At 41.1% G+C, this 22,540-nt stretch overlaps 1 protein-coding gene across 1 annotated transcript in view; it reads right to left on the reverse strand.

Annotated features, from left to right (window-relative positions):
* Positions 1 to 1,984: 1,984 nt before the first annotated feature.
* LRRC43 (leucine rich repeat containing 43) overlaps positions 1,985 to 22,540 on the reverse strand; it is a 35,742-nt gene continuing 15,186 nt past the window's right edge. Inside the window, exons 5-12 of the mRNA XM_051972725.1 lie at positions 20,792 to 21,030; positions 20,032 to 20,219; positions 18,654 to 18,748; positions 13,514 to 13,655; positions 12,826 to 13,053; positions 12,301 to 12,474; positions 11,356 to 11,410; positions 1,985 to 6,051 (exon numbers count right to left, since the gene is read on the reverse strand). Coding sequence (XP_051828685.1) covers positions 5,924 to 6,051; positions 11,356 to 11,410; positions 12,301 to 12,474; positions 12,826 to 13,053; positions 13,514 to 13,655; positions 18,654 to 18,748; positions 20,032 to 20,219; positions 20,792 to 21,030 — 1,249 coding nt within the window. The 3' untranslated portion in view covers positions 1,985 to 5,923. The remainder of the gene's footprint in view (positions 6,052 to 11,355; positions 11,411 to 12,300; positions 12,475 to 12,825; positions 13,054 to 13,513; positions 13,656 to 18,653; positions 18,749 to 20,031; positions 20,220 to 20,791; positions 21,031 to 22,540) is intronic.

Genomic DNA, 22,540 nt, shown 5'->3' on the forward strand with positions numbered 1-22,540 from the left:
AATATATATGTTAAATCCAATATTTAAAAATATATTTATAAAATTATCTTTCTGCACAAGAAAAATCAGATCAAAAAGGAAAAAAATGAGAAAGAAAACAAAATGCAAGCAAACAACAACAAAAAGAGTGAAAATGCTGTGTTGTGAGCCACACTCAGTTCCCACAGTTCTCTGAATATAGATATCTCTCTTCATCAAAAAATTCTCAGTCACCTCATTGCTAAACAGAGCCACATTCATCAGAATTGATCATCATATAATATTGTTGTTGAAGTATATAATGATCTCCTGGTCCTGCTTACTTCACTCAGCATCAGTTCATGTCAGTCTCTCCAGGCCTTTCTGAAATCATCCTGCCGATTGTTTCTTACAGAACAATAATATTCCATAACATCCATATACCATAACTTACTCAGCTATTCTCCAATGGATGGGCATCCACTCAGTTTCCCATTTCTTTGCCACTACAAAAAGGGCTGCCACAAACATTTTTGCACATGTGGGTCCCTTTCCCTCCTTTATGATTTCTACTGGACTTATATCCCAAAGAGATCATAAAGGAGGGAAAAACCAGGGTTTTTTGTTTATTTTATTTTTGTACCCCTTTCAAAAAAGAATTTTTTTCACTTTTTATCATCCATCTTTTCTGTTTGCTTTAGATCCCTATTCTCTTATTCATGGTCCCTCTAATCATGTGGTCTCTCTTTTTCTCTGTATTCTTAATACAATATCCACCCTCTCCTTCTTCACTCACTCCCCTGTAGGCTCTTCGGTGGTCACCTTCCCCTCATTGCTAGTTTTTGATTTGACCCTGACATATCCTCACTTCTCTTTATCTCTATCTGTCCATCCTGCCCCTTTCATGTAACTTCCCATCTAGTAATGTTGTTCCACAAAAGCAACAGTCACCTGTAGGCAGTGTATCACCAGATTCTGCTCCCAGTCATAGATGCCTCTCCCAAAATTCTGCCTTCATCCTGTCTTCAGGTATACATTTAGAAAAGAGTCACTCATCTTTGTTGTCATTCTGTTGCTGTCTGAATTTATTCAGTCTTCTTGAATTTCCTTGTTTGGGGTGTTTGAGAAGCAAAGAATCTCTTTACTACTGATTTCTTTCTAGAAATGTTTTGAATTCTTTATTATTTAATATCTTTCTTTTGTTAAATTTTCAGATTAGGTCACTATGGACTGTATCCTAGTCTCCATTCTCTCCTTCTTTTTCTATGGGTATGGAGTAATCTTGCATTATTCAAATATCCTTTCCTTTGTATTTGAAAGTATTTATCCTGATGACTTGGTAAACTTATTTCTGAATTGCTTGATATAACAACATGTATCTTGGAGTGTGCAACTTTGTTTTTTTATTTTTTCCTAATATTTCCCATGTTCAGAAGTTCTCGGCAGAAATTCTCTTCTGTTATTTAATTTCATTATATTGTTAATTTTTTTCTGATGGTAAAACAAATTGTGATATATGATTATAATGGAATACTATTGTGCTATAAGATATGATGAGCAAAATAATTTCAGAAAGACTGGAGAGACTTCAAAGTGAGATGAGCAGAATCAGTAGAATATACACAGTAATAGCAAAATCATATGATGATCAACTGTGAATGACTTGGCTATTCTCAACACAGAAATCCAAGACAATTCTGAAGGACTTAAAATAAAAAATGCTATCTACCTTCAGAGAAAGAACTGATGGTGTCTGACGGCAGATTAAAGTATACTTTTTAAAAAATTTTACTTTTTGTGTCTTTTTTTTGCTACATGGCTAATATAGAAACATTTTAATAACTTCATATGTATAATCTATATCAAACTGTTTAGCTTCTCTACAGAAGAAGTAAGAAATTTAAAAAATTTAAAATTTATTTTTTTAATTAAAAAAATTTAAATTTAAATTTAAAAACTGAATATTAAAATTGTTTTTACATATAATTTGAAAAAATACTTTAAAAAAGATGTTTGCAGTAAAAAAATATTTTGGGGGGCAGCTAGGTGGCACAGTGGATAGAGCACCACTCTGAAGTCAGGAGGATTGAGTTCAAATCTTGCCTCAGACACTTAACACTTCCTAGCTGTGTGACCCTGTGCAAGTCACTTAACCCCAATTGCCTCAGCAAAAAAATACATATATTTTTTGTCTTGACATCCTATCTTCATGATCTATGTTTTATTTACATAATATTTTAAATATTTTTTGCTTATCTTCTAGATTGTCTTTTACTTTTGTGTATTTGCACATTCAATCTAGTCTTCTCTCATTTCTTTGATGAGGTGTGCCATTAACTATTCAAGTTTTTCCATTTTGCTCATTCCTTTTTTTACTTTACAAGACATAAATTCTGCTCTCATAAGTCTCATTTCTCTTTTAAATCACTTGTTATAATAGCGTGTTGTAGTTCCATGTTCTCAACTTCTACAGGTCCTTTTATCAAATGCTGGATTTTTTCTTTCATTCTGTATTTTATTCACATTTACTAGAGTTAGAGATCATTTTTTCTTTTATTGCTGTTTTTCTTGTTCAAGATCTTTGAGATTACTTCTTGGATTTTTGATACTTCCAGTTTCATTTGCTCATTTACTGACTTCCTTCTCTCTTCTGATTGTAGTTTTTTTGGGGGGCTGGATCTCAAAATGTTTCCGTGGCCTCCTCCTACACCAAGCAATTCACAGTTCACCAGCTTCTAGGGTCTTCCCCAGCTCACTTTTGGGTAGCCAGTTCTGACTACCTCAGCTTGCCATATACATAATGTCCTTTCTTGGTGATTTATCCTACTTCTGTTCCTTAATTTCTTGACCCAGAACTGGCAGTTTAGAGCTATCAGCACTTCAGAGCTTTCCAGCATTGGTGCTTCCAAGTTCTAACCCTGGCAGGCTTTTTCTACCAAAGAGTTGTGACTTAACCCAAGAAAACTTTCATAGCCTAGAGCTGGGGGCTCCATGGCACCAAAAAGATGGCGGACGTAGGGGTGAGTTTTCATAGAAGCCTTTGTTGAGTCCTTGGGTCTGCTAGTGTGGCCTTCCTGCCCATAGAAGAAGAGGTTGAGGGAAGGGTTCTGCTTGAGCTCAGTGTCAGTTAGTGTTAGTCTGAGGGTTAGGGATTCTTGGTTTTTCTTCTTACCTTGTTTCAGACTCTTGGTGTTCCAACAGCTGAAGTTGCTTTATCTTTGGTCAGGAATTTCTGTTTTGGGGAGGTCTGAGAGTTTGAGGGATTGAAGAAAATATCTGGTCCTTTTTTTGTTGTTGTTCACATGGCCTGAAAATGGATGCAATTTTTTTTAAAGAATTCTGTCTGATCAATGCAATGACTGATCCAGAGCTTGAAGAATGAAGCACGCCTCCCATCCTTGACAGGTAGGTGACGGACTAAAGAGGTATCGAATGAGACTTATGTTTTCGGGCATGAGCTATGTTTGTTTTGTATGATTGTTGACTTGTTGAAATGGAGGGGATTTTTATTTGTTAAGGGAGAGAATTGGAGGAAAGAAGTTACCAATTCAAACATAAAAAAAGGAAGGAGGATACAGTATACTATCAAAACTATATTGCCTGGTGATCTTATTAGTTCCTACTGGTTAAATTATGTTTACGCAGATGATTCCTAGATCTATTCCTAGAGACTTATTTTCTCTTCTGAACTCCAGGCCTGCATCACCAATGCTCATTGGAAATCTTTTTTTTAATTAAATCTTTTTATTTTCAAAATATACGCATGTATAGTTTTTCAACATCAACCCTTACAAAACTTGTGTTCCAAATTTTCCCTACTTCCCATTACCCTTCCCCTAGATGGCAAGTAATCCAATATCTGTTAAACATGTGCAATTCTTCTGTACATATTTATACTGTTATCTTGCTGTATAAGGAAAATCAGGTCAAAAAGGAAAACAATGAGAAAGAAAACAAAATGCCAGCAAACAACAACAGAAACAGTGAAAATGCTGTGTTATAATCCACACTCCGTTCTCACAGTCCTCTCTCTGGATGGAGATGGTTCTCTCCATCACAAGTCTACTGCTTATTGGAACTCTTGATGTCTTGTAAGCATCTTCAACTAGCATATCCAAAGCAAAACTCATTCTCTTTCCCCCAAATTTTCTCTTCTTCTCGATGAACTGTCAAGGGAAGTAACATTCTTCCAGTGACCCAAGCCTGAAACTCTTGATTTCATTCTCAACTTCTCGCTGGCACCCATCCCACAGATAGAATGTTTCATCAGAAATGTGTCAAATTTCATAAACAGATGAACTTCTCTTGCCAAAGGATCTTGCTGTCCCATCCAACCTTGTGACTGGGTCTGTGTGCAAGTTCAGCGGTAGGGCATTTCAGTTCCTCCTATTGACAAACCATTGTCATCTTGGGTCACATGAATGCTCAGGTCATTCTGTTCAGCCAACCTCCCATGGCTGAAGTTCTTAGGAAGAAGCAGATTTGGAGGCTGACTACGAGGGGCCTGACTCCCTCATGGATGGGAGCATCATGAGAGACTTCCTTTGGTGGAAGATGAATGTACTGTGTAATTGGCAATGAAAAATTGAGAATTCTGAACTACCTGGTTACCCGCCGATAATCTTCCGAATATTCTGAAAAGCTTTATTATTTGATCAAGAAAACTGTCATTACTCAAAAGCATGTTTAGTTCAACAGAAATAATAGGATTCTAAATCCTGTTTGATTTCCAATGAGAACCAAATTGATGGGCTGGCCTAGGGTTACAGGACAAAAAACATTCTCCCACCCAGTTGGAAGTATGAATAGCCTTTGCTTTGAATGTAAAAATTTTGAGTTATTTGCCAAAGTAATAAAATCACATGCAACTGGGGGAAAAGAATCCATCAGTGAGATTTGTAAACTGTATAATCAACAAGATGTTAGATTCATTTAATGAATGGGGTGGGGAGTGACATGGTCAGATCTGAGCTTTAGAAAGATCACTTCGAAAGTTGAGTAAAAGGGGCAGTTAGGTAGTGTAGTGAGTAGAGCACCAGCCCTGAAGTCTGGAGGACCTGAGTTCAAATTTAGCCTCAGACACTTAATACTTCCTAGCTGTATGACCCCTTAACCCCAATTGCTTCAGCAAAAAAAAAAAAAAATGTTGAGTTGAGAGAGTTTATGGTCTAACAAGACATAGGAAGTAAAATTAATCATTTTGAGTTTATGAAATTTTAAAAAGGTTTTACATAAGCCAAATTAATGTGGAAAAAATTAGAAGGAAAAGAGGAAAGTGGGTGGGGGCAAAAGGGGAATTCTAGAGCAAGTTCCTCTGATAAAGACCTCAATTCTCAAATGTTAGGGAAATGAGCCAAATTTATAAAAATATGAGCCATTCCCCAATTGATAAATGATCAGTAGGCAAGTTTTAGAAGAATAAATCAAAGCTATCAATGATCATATGAAAAAATGCTCTAAATGACTACTGATACAAATCAAAACAACTCTGAGATACTACCTCACACCTGTCAGATTGGCTAACGTGACAGAAAAGGAAAGTGACAAATGCTTGAAGGGATGTGGAAAAACTGGGATCCTAATGCTTTATTAGTGGAATTATGAACTAGTTCAGCCATTCTGCAGAACAATTTGGAACTCTGCCAAAAGAACTATAAAACTGTGCATACCCTTTGACCCAGCAATAACACTACTAGGTCTGGATCCCAGTGAGATCAAAGGAAAAGGAAAAGGACCTATATATCTAAAAATATTTATAGCAGCTCTTTTTGTGATTGCAAAGAACTGGAAATTGAGAAGATACTTCAACTGAGGGACGGCTGAGCAAGTTGCAGTATATGATTGTGCAATAAAAAATGATGCATTGGAACCAGTTGCTGCAACCAAAGCTACCCTTTATCACCAAACCTTATTTTTTTTTTTTTTACCATCGAAGTCCGAGAGGGATAAAGTATGGGGTAGAAGATCACGGGCAGGGCAACTTCATTGCTTCCACTAGGGACTTGTAGTGACACAACTGGATCTCAAAATCCAATGTCAGGGGATCTGGCCGGTAATCGGGCGCTTCAAATATCGTCGTCTCCTTCTTTTTGTCTGAGAACATAAGATAAGTACATTAGCTGTAAGCCAGGGGATCATTGCCTCCCACTAACTCCAAACACATTTAGGGAAATGGCCATCATTTATTTTTGGTCCAAAAAGTCCACTTAGTCTTTTCCCAGTGGGGAATAAATGAGTGAAAACTATTAACCACAGGGACAAACCAGGTTAAAAAGGATTCAGACAGCTGTAAGGAATTCAGTTTGGAGATGATGTGTCATGTGGGAGGAAGAACAGAAACTGGCAGCCCTGGATTACAGAGGACATGGTTGGGACTAAGGTACGAGTAGAACTGGAGAGGCAGGAAGGGCCTGCGTTACACTAAAGTTTACTGGATAGAGAGAGGGGGTGACTTTATCAGACCAGTATTTTAGGAAGATTAATTTAATATTTGGGTGGAGGACATGGACATAGTGGGGAGAGATTTGTGGCAGGGAAGCCCAGCCAGTGGGCTACTCCAGTAATGCAGGTAGCAGGTGATGAACACTTCTATCAGGGGCAAAAAAGAGGGATATTGTGAAGATGGAATTTGGGGAACTTGGCAACAGATTGGATATGGGGGTGAGAAAGAGTGAGGAGGTGAGGATGACATAGAGGCTGTAAGTCTGGGTGACTGGGAGGACACAGATAGGGCCAATAGTGATCGGGAAGTGAGGAAGTGGGGAAGAAGACTTTAGGGAGGACAAGAGCGAGTTCCACTGTGGATGGGTTGAGTTTAAGTCATCTATGAGACAACCAACTCGAGATAGTCAGTGGGCAGTTGGAGATACAAGACCAGAGGTCAAGAGAGAAGTTGGAGCTGGATACATAATCTGTAAATCATTTGCATGGAGAAATTAGTTTAATCCATTGTAGTTGATGAAAGCACTAAGCAAAGTAGTTTAGAAGAAGAAAAGAAGAGGGCCCAGGATGGGGGTCCAGGGAAATACCCCCAGTGGGCAGGCTTGATTTGGATGAAAATCCAGGAGATTGACAAGGAAGGATTGAATAGGGAGGAGAAGAACCAGGAGAGAACAATGTCCTAAAAACCAAAAGATAAAGTTTCCAACAACTGATCATCCAGTTAACACTTGGAGACCTCCCGTGAGAAGAAGTACTCCTGGGCTGACCATTCCACTTTGGATAACTCTCAGAAGCTTTTCCTTATTTTAAGTTATAAAAAAAACTATCTCTGAAACTTTTATGCATTGTACCATTTTACATCTAAGGCAAAGCACTAGTCCAATCATTCTTCATATGACATCCCTTCAGATACTCAGAAACAAATATCTTATCTCTCTTAAAGCTTGTCTTCTCTAGGAGAACATGCCCATTGTCTTTAACTGTTCTTTGTCATGTTGTGGACTCCGGAAAAAAATTATCATCTTATTAGGCCTTAGTCTTTCTTCTGAACTCTAATACCGCATTACCGACTTTCTATCACATTTCAAACTAGATATTCCGTTGGAATCTCAACCTCAACTCCTCCAAAGCAGAATTCATTCTGTTTCCCCCAAAATTCATCCCCCGTCCAAACCTGCATATTCCCAATGAGGATGCTACTGCCTTCCCAATTGTGCAAATTCATCCTCAATTCCTCACTCTCCACTGACCTATCCCATCCGATTTCCTGTCAAATTTTGTCATTTCTACCTTCATAACATACTAGTTTATAACCTCCCTTTTAACCCTTCATAAGATGGCCTCCCTCTACTTTCCAGTCTTAGATTTTTTCCTTCTTGATATACCCTCTGGTTTATCTACACTGCTGCACCATCTTCCATTTCAGTGCCCTGAATTCAGACTTGGCGAACCAGTGGTTCTCAGTGTTGGATCTATAGAGCAGGTACCGTCAGAACTCTAAGGTGGAGGAGAAGAAAGAAAAGGGGATGCTAGTTCTAGAGCTGGAAGGAACCAGTGGAATCTAGTCCAGTGGAATCAAATGCAAATAGAAACAGATTTCCTCAGGCCACATATTAATTTAGAAAGCCACAGATTACCACCACCTGTGTCATATTGTATTTTCCACTTATTTTGTTTGACATCTCCCAATTATATTTTAATATAATTTAATATTTTAATCTGGTTCTGGGCTGCACTCAGGACTTTGGGGCCAGGATTATGACACTTCTGTTCTAGTCCAATACTCTCATTTTATAGGTAAGAAAATGGAGGACAGGGGGTATCAATCAAGTTGCCAGGGTTATAAAAGTAGTAAGCATTAGAGATGAGATTTGAACCAGGGTCCACTTAGTTTTCTCTCAATTTGGAACAGATATAAAGTGGATCGAGAACTGGCCTTAGAATTGGAAAACTCTGGGTTCAAGGTCCAACTCTAGACCCATGTTAGTTGCTACCCAGATAAGTGTCTGAGACTGTATGTTGCAGAGACAGGGACTGATCAGGAGCCTCCCTCCCAAGCAATCACAGGTTCAGGAAACCGCCAACACAAACACAGACTGATCTATAGAGGTCCTGCTCTAATGTCCCAATGCCCCAAAGGGGTCTTTTGACAGCTAAGCCAATGCAGGGCTAAGACCTGACAGGCTTTAATAGACTAGAAATCCTCTGGATTTGGTCTGAGCAAAAGCTCTGCAAAGTTTTTTTAATAACCAGTTCTTTTCACCAAGGATACTGGAGACCACAGCCCTCTAATGCTTAAGTCTTCTAAGTATCTCCAGGCCTGAAGTCAAGAAAATTTGAGTTCAAATCCTGCCTCAGACAGGTGAGACACTTGCTAGGTGACTGAGCAAATCACTTCCTCTCTATTGCCTCCATTTAATTTTTTTGTAAAATGGCATTTGCCTACCGAGGTTAAAGTGAAGAGCAAATGAAATATTTGGAAATTGCTTAGCACACAGTGCTTGGAGCTACATAAATACTTACTCCTTTCCCTTCCCCAGTACTACAGTTCTGGATATTGTTATAGAGAAAGTGAAAATGAGCCTGAAGAAAACAAAGCAGGGGAGCAGCTGAATTAGACCAAGTACCCAAGAGGAGATCTGTGCTGGAGAGCGCACCATTTTAAGGCTGTTGAGAAAATGTTTCAAGAAGACACTAAAAATGGATTTGGGACAAGGCAGAATTCAGACCTTATGACTGAAAGAAAGGGAGAAGGGGCAATCAGTCCCATCCAAGAGGGCAGAAGCAGTTGGAGCCTGGCTCTGACACAAACTCTCAACTTAGAAAACAAGGTTGGAAATAGAAATAAATAAACAGAAGATACTGGTGATAAGGAAATTTTGTAGACCCAGAAAGCAAGACCACTGCTAGACCTCCAGAAAAAGGTGTACCGTGGTTATAAAGACTAGAATTCTTGAAAAAGACTTAAAAGGATATTTCAAATGAAATAAGTTCTAGAGTAAAGAATTAGAAGGAGAATTTGAGTTTAGAAGAGGAGGTTCAAAGGGAAAACAGCAACAGCACATGGATAAAAAGGGAAAAATAGGATGAGGGGAAATACAGTTAGTAATCATAACTGTGAATGTGAATGGAATGAGCTCACCCATAAAAGAGAAGCAGATGGCAGAATGGATGAGAAACCAGAATCCAATAATACATTGTTGACAAGAGACACACTTGAAACAGAAAGACAAACATAGATTTAAAATAAAGGCTTAGAGCATAGTCTAATATGCTTCAGTTGAAGTTAAAAAAAGTAAAACAGAAGTAGTGATCACAATCTCAAAGAAAAAGCAAAAATAGAACTAATTTTTAAAAATAAGAAAGGAAATGATATTTCCATAGACAATGAATAATTATATGTATATGTACCTAATGGGATAGCATCCAAATTTTTAAAGGATTTTTTCTTTTTTTTTGTTTCTTTTTGCTGAGGCAATTGGAGTTAAGTAACTTGCCCAGAGTCACACAGCTTGTCTGAAGCTAGATTTGAACTTAGATCCTCCTGATTTCTAGACTGGTGCATCACCTACCTGCCCCTTAAAGGAAATGTTAAATGAGTAACAGAAGAAAACATACAGTAAAATTATATAGGACGTGTCTATTTTTGCTTTTGCTTTGTCTGAGACCATCACTACTCCTGCCTTTACCACCTCAGGGTAATTGCAACTCTCTAATTATCACAATCAAAGGAAATATAAAATAGGAAGCCATATGTTTGCCTGAAACATATTGTCACGGGAGGAGAACTAGAACAGAATTTACATCAAAGACAGCTTCTTGGTTCTAGATCAGGACTTCTTAAAACTTTTTCCACTCACGACCCCTTTTCATCTGAGAAATTCTTAGTTGACCCCAGGTATATAGGAACACAAAACAAGTAAACAAATCAAACATTAATTGATAATAAACCATAATTTTGCAATCTCCACATTCAGTTGCAAGATCCCAGATGGAATCATAAGCCACGTTTTAAGAATCTGGGTTGTAGATGACATGGTGCTGCATTATGTCAAGCCCCAGGACGCTGTGGAGCTTTGTCAATTAGAACCACAAGTACACTGAAGTGTTTGACCTAACTATCCACTCAGTTAAAACAAAGGGGATGAAAAATGCCCATTTTTTACATTGTCTTCTTCATTAGTCCAATTTGTCGAAAGAACTGCCAGATAGTTCCTCTGACCACAGGAGAGAGCCCATACTAGAAAGAAACTTTGCAAATCTTTCCATATAGCAGAAAAACACTAAAGAAACAATGAGTCAGGTCCAAAATTGAGCAGGAGGAAAACAAGAAAGACCCAATCTTCTCCTGGAAACAAATGCCCATCATTTTAATGTCTACATTTTTCTGGAGGTATTTTATGAGTGTAAGCAATAAATATTAGAATTTTCAAAGAACTTACACTGAGGATCACCCAAAGGACAATGGAATTGGGAGTGGAACGCTTGAGCGGCCAAAAGATTACAAAGAACTATAAAGGAGGAACAATGCAGAGATGTCATCAGAGATGACGATGTTTAAAAAAAAAAATGATGGACTCTCAGTCACATGCTAAGAGTGTGATCTTAGCTGTTTGGGCACTCGTGTAGACCCCTAGCATTCTCTTAATGTAGAGAGCGAGCGAAGAAGGCACCAACTTTGGGGATGATGTGGGAATCAGGCAGGCAGGCAGGGATGGGTCACAATCTTAATTTTTAGAGGGGATATCCATATGATGACTTTACAGCTCCAACAGAGGATATGATGTAAATTTAGAAGTCTCCATTGTTTCTTGTGGGTTCCTCTGCTACTCTCGACCCTTAGGTAAGTTTCTTGCAGGTGGGTGCCATTTCTGAGATTTCTTTCCCAGCAGGACCCGGCATACAGCAAGTGCTCCACAGATACCTGTTTCTTTACTCTTACCCTAGTCCATTTACCTTGATCTTTTGCCCTTCGTTTAGCAGGTTTCTTCTTGATCTTGGTCTTTTGGTTCTGTAAAAACAGCAAAAAGGAATCTTTTTTGGAATGGTTAGGACAGAGATTCTAGGGTCCAGTCTCAGTGCTCCTATTTACTAGATAATATAGCATTCAACATTTCACTTTCCTCTCTGGGCCTCAGCACAGCTTATATTTAGTAAAGATTTGATGATTTAATCTTAGCTGATTTTCTTTTCCACAAAATAAGGAGTTGAATTAGAAATTTTTTTTGAAGCAATGGGGTTAAGTGACTTGCCCAGAGTCACACAGCTAATGAATGTGTAAGGCTGGTTTTGAACTTTAGTTCCCTAGCTCCAGTGCTCTAGCCACTGTGCCAACTATCTGCCCCTTCGGTTAGCTCTTTCAAGGTCTGACATCCCATGTTCTCCGGTCTGTTCCATCTTTCACACTTTCTAAAGTTCTTTCGAGCTCTGCCATTCCATGGTTTTGATCCTGGGGAGCTCTAAATGGGGCCATTTTGCTAAGTCTGGGAATGGTCCAGGCCTTGGATTTCTCCTGGTTCCCAACACCAATCTTTCTTCTTTCTCTGAGTCTCCAGGATCAGTCATTTGCTTAGACTCGCATCTAAGTTTAAGAAAGGGCTTTGGTGCTAGTGTATGTGGTAGGAGCCCGGAGGAGGGAACATTCACTTTTCCCATCCAGTTCTTTCCTCACAGATTCTCTCTTCTATCTATGCAAGTTAAAATATGAAAGCCAAATCAGAGCAGAGGAAGAGTAGCCTAGGAAAGAACAGCCTTATATTTTCATGGTAAGGGGGAGAGGTCCAGTTTTCATTTCTCGCTGGGTTTGGCCTTCCTTTTTTAAGGGAGAATGTAACTAAGGAAGATGTGGGAGCAAGGGAGCTGAATTGGTGAGAAAACAGGGGCCAGAGTCAGTAGCCATACCCTCATCCAGGTCAGCTTGTCAGTTTCAGCAGAACGGACTGTCCCAAAATTGCATAGAGAGCTCACCAGGGTCTCCCCAGAGAGCAAGGGCTCCAGGTTCAGCAGTTGACTTCCCAAGACTCGGAGAATGGGAGGATCGTGACGAAATTCCTTAGGCGAGTCCTTTTTTCTTGACTTATATGGGAAAATAGAAAAATTAGGTTTGAGCAAAGTCTAAAAAGAGTTTGGAAAAGATTATATAAGAACACATCATTATCTTGCAAAGATAATTTAATATTAGGAAAAGATTCCCTATAATTTCAATAAAAATAAAATCTTTTATATCATATGGTTTATGTGAAAATATTTTTAAAAGGTCTTTGATAAAAAATATTTAAGTTTAAAATATTTATAAGAGAATTGCTAATTTAAAAAAAATTGGGGATTAAGAGCTAACATTTATTATATGTAAGAGAGAAACAGACATACCTTGATCCTACTCCATCATCAAAAGCTAGGAGTACATGGTCCACGATCATGACCTACCTTTTTTTCTTTTGGTGCTTCTTTTTCCTTTTCTTTGTTTTCCTTTTTTCCCTTTTTCTTGTCCTTGTCTTTCTCTTTCTCTTTCTCTTTCTCTTTCTCTTTTTCTTTTTCTTTTTCTTTTTCTTTTTCTTTCTCTTTTCCCTTCCCCTTCTTGCCTTTCTCACCTTTTCCTTTCTTGCTAGATGGGGGACTTTCCACTGGAGTAGGAAGAATTTGCCAAGAAACTTTCTAGGGAAATCAGAAATATTTCTAATAAATATTCCCTGTCCCATCCTCCTCCCTCATTCACTAGGCTGAATGGTCTGGAACATGGATATAAGCCTTACAGAGATTTCCCTGGGGAGACCAAAGATTTAGCCATTCAATCAATCAGTCAGTTATCATTTATTAAGTGCCTACTATGTACCAGGGCATTGTGTTCAAAAGACAAAAGTCACTTTCAGAAAGCCCCTTAGTAGACCACTATGTTGCAGTAAGAATTCCTTAACTGCATCCTTTCTTAGTGAATAAGGGGCTACCCAGCCTCTAGGAGCATCACTAAGGAAAATAGCTTTTTAAGAAGATAGGAGTATCTTCCAAAGTATACCCCAGATCAAGCAATGCTCAGACATGGCTCAGATTGAGGGGTGAGACTGCTGGGTTCCCCCCCCCACCCCACACCATTCATTCCCTACAAGTTCATCGTTACCTTTTCCTCCACTATGGTAATGTTGGTTCCCAGCAACAGGAAGGCCTTCAGGGGTATCAGGTCTTTCAAAGTATGTTTCATCTTGTAATTATACTCGATAACATTGCTCCAAGGTTTTCGAATTGTGCTAAAGAGGACTGACCTTTAGGAGAGGGGGCAAAGGAAGCTGTCAAATAACCATAAACTAGGCATTAGTGAAAAAGGGGAGAAGACAAGCTTTCTAAAAAAAAGAAAAAGAAAAAAGAAAGGGATTGACATCTTTGATGTTAACATCACCATTTTCCCCAAACATTTCTTTCTTCCTCAAACATTTCCTTCTTCCTTTCCCTTTCCATAGAACTATCCCTTATTTAAAAAAAAATTTAAAGAGAAGGGGGAAAAGTTCAGCAAGAAAAAACATTGATTTAATTACATCCATCCAACCCAATTCTCTGGTACAGAAGGTGAGTGGTGCATTTATTTCCTCCTCTCTCTGGATTGAGCTTGGCTACTGTCATTTGACAGAGTAGTAAGATGTATAACATGTATGTGAAGCATGGAAAGAAAATTCTGTATTTTGCATTGGATGCAAGCCTGCTAGAGACAAACTTGTTAACTTATTTATTCTAAGACAGAAAACCCAACAGGACAGAAAGTCGTCTGGCCTTTGAAAAATCTCTTTCTGTCATAGACCATTCTTGTTTGTTTGATGAATCAATATACTATACTATTGGCCCAACTTTAGTCACTTGAAATGGAAAACCCTTGAAAAACCTAATTTTTTTTCCCCAACAATTCAATCTACTCAATAGTCTTAGAGATAGGAAATAACCTTAATTAGATTAAGATATTCCCATTCTATGTCTGATTAGCATCCAAAACTATGCTATAGAAGTTTTTAGTTTTTCCTTCTTAAATTTCTATCCAGTTTCCTCACAGAAAGTACTTAAGACCTTTGTTAAAATTGTTGTAACAGGATTTCAGGACAGATCATTGCTTCAGAATTGAAAGTAAGAAAGAGACAGAGACAGAGAGGGAGGAGAGAGAGAGGGAAAAAAGAAGGAAGGAAGGGAAGAAGGGAGGAAGGAAGAGAAGAAGGAAAGGAGGAAGGAAGGAGAAAGGGAGGGAGGAAGGGAGGGAAGAATAAAGAGAAAGAAAATGAGAAAGAATGAAAAAGAAAGAAGGAAGGAAAGAAAGAAAGAAGATAGGAAGGAAGAAAATAGAAAAGAGAAAAGAAAAAGAAAAATAAGAGAAAGACAGAGAGACAGAGAGAGAGAGAGAGAAGAGAGAGAGAGAAGAAGAAGAAGAAGAAGAGAAGAAGAAGAAGAAAAAGAAGAAGAAGAGAAGAAGAAGAAGAAGAAGAAGAAGAAGAAGAAGAAGAAGAAAAAGAAGAAGAAGAAGAAGGAGGAGGAGGAAGAGGAGGAGGAGGAGGAGGAGGAGGAGGAGAAAGAGGAGGAGGAGGAGAAGGGAAAGAAGGAGGTTTCTCATTAAGGTGGGAACAAAGTCTACCAGACTAATATTCGGTCCTAATATTTAATTGTTAATCTGTTGTTTTAAGATCCAACAAAGTGGTGTGGGGGAGGGGGCAGAGGAAGGAAACTCTAGCTAGGCTTCCACAAGTGACTTTCTTCACTGAAACACATTTAAGTAAGAAGGGGGATGCTGTTACAAAAACCCAGGCAGGAGTGAATCCGGGCGGAGAGGGTGACCACTGCTGTCCACCGTCGCAAAGCTGAGGAAGAATGAGTTCTGAGAAATGACTGGGTTTGGTGATGAGCACTGGCCGGTACTTTTGGAAAGAGCAGATTTAGCTGGATAATGAGGGGCAGAAAGTTAGGAAGGGGGTGAGGGGGAAGGAAGGAAAGGCCCTGAACACAGCAGGCTGGTGGGGATGGTCAGATCAAGTTGGGGGAGACATTGGGGTACTGGAGGCACGAGGAAAGTGGTCAGGTTAGTAGGAGTGTGGATAATATAAAGGGGGTGACCTGCTGGGAGAGATGGGGTGGAGTGGAATCCAAGGCACAAGTACAGGGGTTCCTCCACATCCCTAAAAAGGAGGGCAGCTGGTGGGACAGTGCTAGACCTGGAGTCAGGAGGACCTGAGTTCAAATCCACTTCAAACATTAACTAGTTGTGTGACACTGGGCACTTAACTCTGACTGCCTCCAAAAGGGAGGAAGAAAGAAGGAAGGCTACTTCTCCTGGAACTGAGGTGATGGAGGAGAGAGCAGAAGTCAGCATCTGAGTGATGCAGGAAGGGGGAGAAAAAGTGACTTCCTGGCTAATGGTCTCCATGTTTCTGTGTATAAAATAGAAATCTCGATTAAGAGAATGGGGAGAAGGGGATGAAGATGTTTGGAAAATGGTGAGCGTGAGTAGATGGCAAGTCAATTGGGAAAAGGTGAAAGGAGGAAGGCTTGGAGGTCTTCAACCCAGTTGGATTCAGTTCAATTCATCCTCGTTGAAATTCTGTCACATAAATTTGTAGAGGACCCAATCAATAGGATTTGAAATTTTTCTTCCACTTGGTTCAATCACATATGAGAGGGTAGAGAACTCCAGCTCTGGGCTTGGCAGGAGAGAAGCAGTGATGGAGGAGGGAGAGGGCAGCTGGTGCTGGGAAGGAAGCCAGGGTGAGGACGCTGGACTCTGGAGAGGCCGAAGAACAGATGGCAAGGTAGATGGAGAGGTGGAATGACAACAGATCATGATCTGACCAACTAGTCTCAGAGTTTAGGACCATGCATGGTGTACATCTGTGGGTGATAGCGAGATCAAAGGTGTGACCATCTCTATGTAGTGTACCGGAGGGGAGAAGCAAGTCATGGAAAAAAGGAAGGAACAAAGGAAGGAGGGAAGGAGGGAACAAGTGAAGGAAGGAAGGAGGGAAAGAAACAAGCATTTAAGTGCCTTCTATGTCCTTTGCAAAGCACTTTGTAATTATCTTATTGACAAGAAACTGGAAACTGAGTGGATGCCCATCAATTGGAGGATGGCTGAATAAGTTATGGTATACGAATGTGATGGAATATTATTGTTCTGTAAGAAACGATCCGCACGATGATTTCAGAGAGGCCTGGAGAGACTGACAGGAACTGATGCTAGAGAAATAAGACCCAAGAGAACATTGTACACAGCAAAAACAAGATTATATGATGATCAACTGTGATGGACAGGAATCTGAATGCTGTAAAATACTTCAACTTCTTTGAACAAGACAAAAAAGAAACATTTCCCAGCATCCTGAAAGACTCCAACCTTAAAAAGCAGGGGAGATAGCATTTGGACAAATGAAATAAAGCTCCCATAGGACCAAAGACCCTGATTCTGAAGCCTCAGAAATCTACCAAGAAGCAGAGTGACAAGAAGTGAAACTGAAAGGAATAAAACGGGGAGCAGTGACCAGTCCCAGGAGACCTGCTAAGAGTCACTGGTCAAGAAGCCATGTGGCCTAGACAAAGGGAACCCCAGAGAAAAGGACTGATGGGAAAAACCATGCCCTGGCTCTCCACAGCCCTTGTTGGAGTCTCCCTTGGGTAAAAAACTAATTCTCAATGCAGGGGGCTGCATGCTGAGAAATCCCTTCATTTTCTCTGACTTTTAAAAAAATTCAAAATTTTACTGAGGTTTGTTAGCCTGGGCTCTTTTCAAAGGGAGCTTCCATTGTTAAGGGCTATCCTGGAGAGGATGCCGGTTATTGAAATTCCCAGGTTCCACATGGGTAGAGTCAATGAGCCAGAGAAGGAAAAAGTCTCCAGAGAATAAGGAGATCTTTTATACGAGGAGCTACTTGTATATGTAGCTACACTACATAAAACCTATTTTTCACTAGCTGATGAGGGGCTAGGAAGGCAACTGAAGATGGGGAATGAGGGGCAAGCCAGCACTCAACCACAATATTGCTTTTTTTGTGAATAACTTCAATTGAAATTCAAGGAAGAAAGATCTCTCTCTTTCTCTCTTTGTATCTTTCTCTGTCTCTTTGTCTTTGTCTTTGTCTCTGTCTCTGTCTCTCTTTGTCCCTCTCTGTTTCTGTCTCTTTGTCTCTGTCTTTGTCTCTCTCGGTCTCTATCTCTTGGTCTCTGTCTTTATCTCTCTCCTCTGTCTGTCTCTCTCTGTCTCTCTCTATATGTATGTGTGTATGTGTGTGTGGTATATGTGCACCAAGAACTAACTAAAGGATAAATCTACTCTTAAACTGAGTATGAAAGCAGAGGAATGGGAATAGAGCCAGCCAGCTTTCTGAGGACCAGAGAGAGTTCAGCATTGCTCCCAGAGTGATTGCCAGTCTTGTAAAAGGTGTATAACCACAAAGGATGATGGGTGGGTTGACAGCAATTGAATTTTGCTCCTAAACAGCATCAGAACACTGGTCATCAGTACTCCAGGAGGTTAAATAGAATGAATAGTTTATGGGTTCACATACAATCACTTTATTATTGCTTATGAATTTGAACTTTTTTGTTGAGCCAGAAAAATTTTTCTTAAAAAAATAAAAGATTGGGTTTTCTCTGCCTAGAATTAGACTTATATAATTTGATAAAAATGTTCAACAACAAAAAGACTTTCTGGTCAAAAACTCGGCAAAATTGCAAACATAATTTAGCTCTAAACCACTCACTCTTATGTCCTTCCCTGATTATTCTGGCAAAGAGAAATTTGAGTGTAATGGGAAGAGGAAGCTGAATAGTTTGGGTAAGAAGGAATCAGAAATTTAATCCTACTCTAGAATATTGAGCCACGTGGCTCAGGCTTGCAAACCAATATCTAGGGCAGAGGTTTTTAACCTTTCTTTCTTGGGAAGCCTATAAATTCATTCTCAGAATAATGCTTATTTATTTTTTACTTATCAATTAATTAATCTATCTATTCATTTGTTTGTTTGTTTGCTGAGGCAATTGGGGATAACTGACTTGCCTAGGGTCACACAACTAGAAAGTGTTGTGTCTAAGGGTGGATTTGAACTCAGGTCCTCCTGACTTCAGAGCTGGTGCTCTATCCACTGAGCCATCCAGTTTCCCTGAATAATGCTTTTAAAAAAATACTTGAAAAAATGCTAATTATAGTAAGAGATGAGTAAAAATAAAGAAGTATTTCTTTTCCTCTATCATGTTGGGCTCATTCAGACTTCAGTAGCGATCACAGTAGTTTCCATTCTTACCCTGGGGCTGGGTTGAGCCGAGGATCTTCTTCAGTCTCATTTTCCTCACTGGAAAGCACAGTTGACAGTAATGGACTTTCTGTGGATTTCATAACCTGCCAGGGAGACATACAAACAGGACCAAGGTTTTGCCCAGTGCAATTGAAATGAGGCGTCCATGACAGGGTCTAAAGTTTGAAAGACTTATCTTCCTGAATTTAAGTCTGACTTCACACACTTATTGGGCAAATCACTTAACCTGTCTGCCTCAGTTTCCTCATCTGTAAAATGGGTTGGAAAAGGAAATGGCAAACCCCCTCAGTATCTCTGCTAAGAAAATCCATAAATGGGATCACGAAGAGCGAGACACAACTGAAACCACTGAACAACTATAACAAAAATCTTGGATTCAATAAGCAAGTGCAAAGTATGTCAATGAGCTGAAGGTGAGTGGGGTTTTACATCAATTAATTCTTCTTATTATTGCAGCATAGGCAAAACCAGATCAATTCTTTTATTTTCCTTTTTTATTGAAGCTTCTTATTTTCAAAACTTACGCAAGAATAATTTTTCACCACTGACCCTTGCAAAACCTTGTGTTCCAATTTTCCTCTCCCTTTCCCCCATCACCTCCCCTAGATGGGAAGTAATCCAATAAACACGATAAAAATGTATGTAAATCCAATATATGAATACATATTTATATAATCATCTTGCTGCACAAGAAAAATCAGATCAAAAAGGAAAAAATGAGAAAGAAAATGAAATGCAAGGAACAGCAACAACAAAAAAGTGAAAATACTTTATTGGGATCCACACTCAGTTCCCACAGACCTCTCTGAATGTAGATGGCTCTCTCCATCACAAGATCATTGGAATTGGTCTGAATCATCTTATTGTTGAAAAGAGCCACGTCCATCAGAGTTGATCATTGAATAATCCTGCTGTTGCTATATACAATGATCTCAACCAGATCAATTCTAAAAGCTTGTGCAAATTGGACTCATGTCATCAGGGGCCCAGAGGACATGGACTGGTTCCTAGGAGAATCAGGAGATAAATTAGGGTTTAGCCGGTCTATGGCCCATCATGCTGCCTGCCACAGGAGCATCAGACAGGGCCCCCAATCACCCAAGTTAAGCTTCTCAGGTTTCCATGGGGAAACCACCTAATCCCAAGCGGGGGTTTCGGCCTCTCAGTTCGAGGAAGAGGCTGCCCATCCGGAGGGGCAGATTTGTTGGGGGTCGGGGGCTGAGCCATTATTGCTCCATCCTGTGGGATTCTCCATGTCCCCCTGGACCACACAGCCCCGGGGTTTTCCCGGCACCGATGCTGGGGGGCTCTGCCGTTTCTTGCTCCAGGTCAGCCTTCCTCCTTTCCCCTTCCCACCCCCACCTACCTCATCCTTATTACTAGCAAACTCCTTCCCAGCATCTTTTTCATCCTCCACGAAATTATACGTCACATAGTAGCTATAAGCAATGTAAGGGCCTTCCAGCTCCGGTTCTTCGTCCAAGACGGAGGAGTCCAAAACCCCGGAGACTTTCTTCAGAGTCACGGTTAAATAGGCCTTTTCCTTTGCAAGCGCTGGAATGGGAAGGAGGCTGTCAGGCCACAGAGGCCTGGGGAAGGGGCTGTTCTCGAGGTGCCGGGCAAGTGCCCCTCAGTGCACCCCAACCTTGGGAAGGCTCGTGCAGTTTGTGGCACTGGCCGCGAGGGGGGAGTCTTTAGTCAGTGACAAACCTACCAAGGGCTAAAGGAGGCTTTAGTTTAAAGGGATGTTTCCCTGGCCTGGGGATGGCTCCGAAAGCTCCCAGCTTAGACCCCTGGTCGCAGGCGAGTCTCCCCTGGCTGTGGAAGCAGGAGACCTTGCTCCCATTCGATGCAATTTAGCAGGATCTGATCCTGTCGGGGGACTTGCAGCATTTATTAACACTGGGTTTTCACAAGTATTATCTCGTCTGATCTTCAGAAGCACCCCACAAGGTAGGTTCTAGTATCATCCTCATATTTACAGACAGGGAAACTGAGGCAAGCAGGTTAAGGGACTTGCCTACAGTCACACAGCAGAGGCTGAATCTGCACTGAGGGCTTAGCGATGGCTTGGCTGCCTCGAGCTCTAAGTCACAGGGGGCAGGATTGGGGAAGAAGAGCCTCACCCAGTTTGCAGCTGAGGCCCTGGAACAGGTGCCTCTCTTCAGGGGACACGGTGATATCGTCCAGCACGTTGAGCTGGGGCAGGCAGTCCACGGTGTAGCCCCGGTAATGGGGCACCAGAGCCAGGGGGTTTCCCTGAAGCACCAGCAGTCTCAGCTGCGACAGGGTACACAGACCGGCAATCATGAAGCGCAGCTCCGTCAGGTCATTGTAGCCCAGGTCCAGGGAGACCAGGTTGGGCCTGGAAGGGAGACCGTCCCTGAGACTGGCTGCCTGGGGGGCACCCAGCGCTCTCCCTGGGAATTCTGGCCGGATCCCTCAGCCCCCGGTCAGCAGCGACTTCCTGCAGGAACGACCAGTTCCAAGAGTGTACACGGCGTCGGCACGTTCGTATGGGAAATAGGAAAGCTGCACCTCCTTTATTATTTATTTTTTATTATTATTTTTAATTTTAAATATTTACTCCACTAGAATGCAAACTCCTCAGTGGTCGGCCCTGCTTTCACTGCCTCTGTGATCCTGGGTGCCGCAAACACAAGAGATTCTTAATAAAGGCTCGTGGGACTGGATTCTACATCTGTGCGCTTTCCATTTCCAAGTCCATTCATCCCACTCTGGCTCCCATCACCCCTAATGTCCCGGGTCCGTGGCCCCTTACCCCAGTCGATCAACCCACAAGTGAGGCTCCAGCACTTACGTGGGTCAGGGCCTGCGGCCGGTGCCGGACATAAATGACATCCTGCCTAACCTGCAAAGCACGAGCCCCAAGAAAGGCTCTAAATCAGAGCCATCATCTATCTGATCCGCTCCCAGGAGTGCTCACAAGGGGCGGTGACCCCAAAGGCCGCAGAGACCCTCAGAATCCGGCAGGTGCTGACCCTGGCCTGGAGGACCCACGTCCGGACCCCACCCCATCTCCAGCCCTGGAACGTGGCAAGCTCTCACTCGATGAGCTGAAAGAGACCCCACTAGAGTGCTTTGAGGACTGGAGAAGTTAAGTGGAGACTGAGGAGGATCCAGCCAGAAAACAGAAGGTTGGGTCTGGAGTCGGGCACACCTGGGTCTGAACCGGGCCTCAGACACTTCCCGGGGCTGTGAGCAGGTGAGCCGGCTGCCGAGAGCAGCAGAAACCACCTTGTCCAAGCTAAGAAGGGCCAAAGTCCTCTCTGGCCAGAGATGATGCTGTGAGGTCGGAAAGCCGAGTATTAGTTTCTCAAGGGCTGAGCCTGGGGACATGGCAAGGAGAGCAAAGGATGGCCACGGGCTGGATTTTCCCCCTGACACAAATTCAAAATGAAACAGCTTTGAGCTCCAGACACCAAAGGGGAAAAAAATCCCTTCCCCCCTCCTCAAAAAACCCTCTACTCGGAACAGCTTATCGGTGCTTTATCTCTCAATAACACGAAATACTAACAATTTCCCACAGAATAAACATCCTCACTCTGATCTTTCCCATCCTTTTACTACACGTCCTCCAACAGGACACTCTCAGAACTCAGTCTATGAGGGGCAGGAACAATCAGTTACACAGGTCACAGAAAAGAGGGCAAATCTCTACACCAGATATATGTTCCATTTATTCAACTTTGAAACAAGCTTTATATGAATTATCTGTGGCTAACTTTCTTTATTAATCAGACTGCATAATAGAGGCTTTTTTTTTTCTTATCAATTTTGCCCAGGACTAAGAAAGGAGGGTTGGGGAATCTCCGATGGTTATATATAACATGAGAGCCTGAGTCAGCAGAAAA

This window comes from Antechinus flavipes, chromosome 1 (genome assembly GCF_016432865.1).
Source record: "Antechinus flavipes isolate AdamAnt ecotype Samford, QLD, Australia chromosome 1, AdamAnt_v2, whole genome shotgun sequence".
NCBI classification, from domain to species: domain Eukaryota; kingdom Metazoa; phylum Chordata; class Mammalia; order Dasyuromorphia; family Dasyuridae; genus Antechinus; species Antechinus flavipes.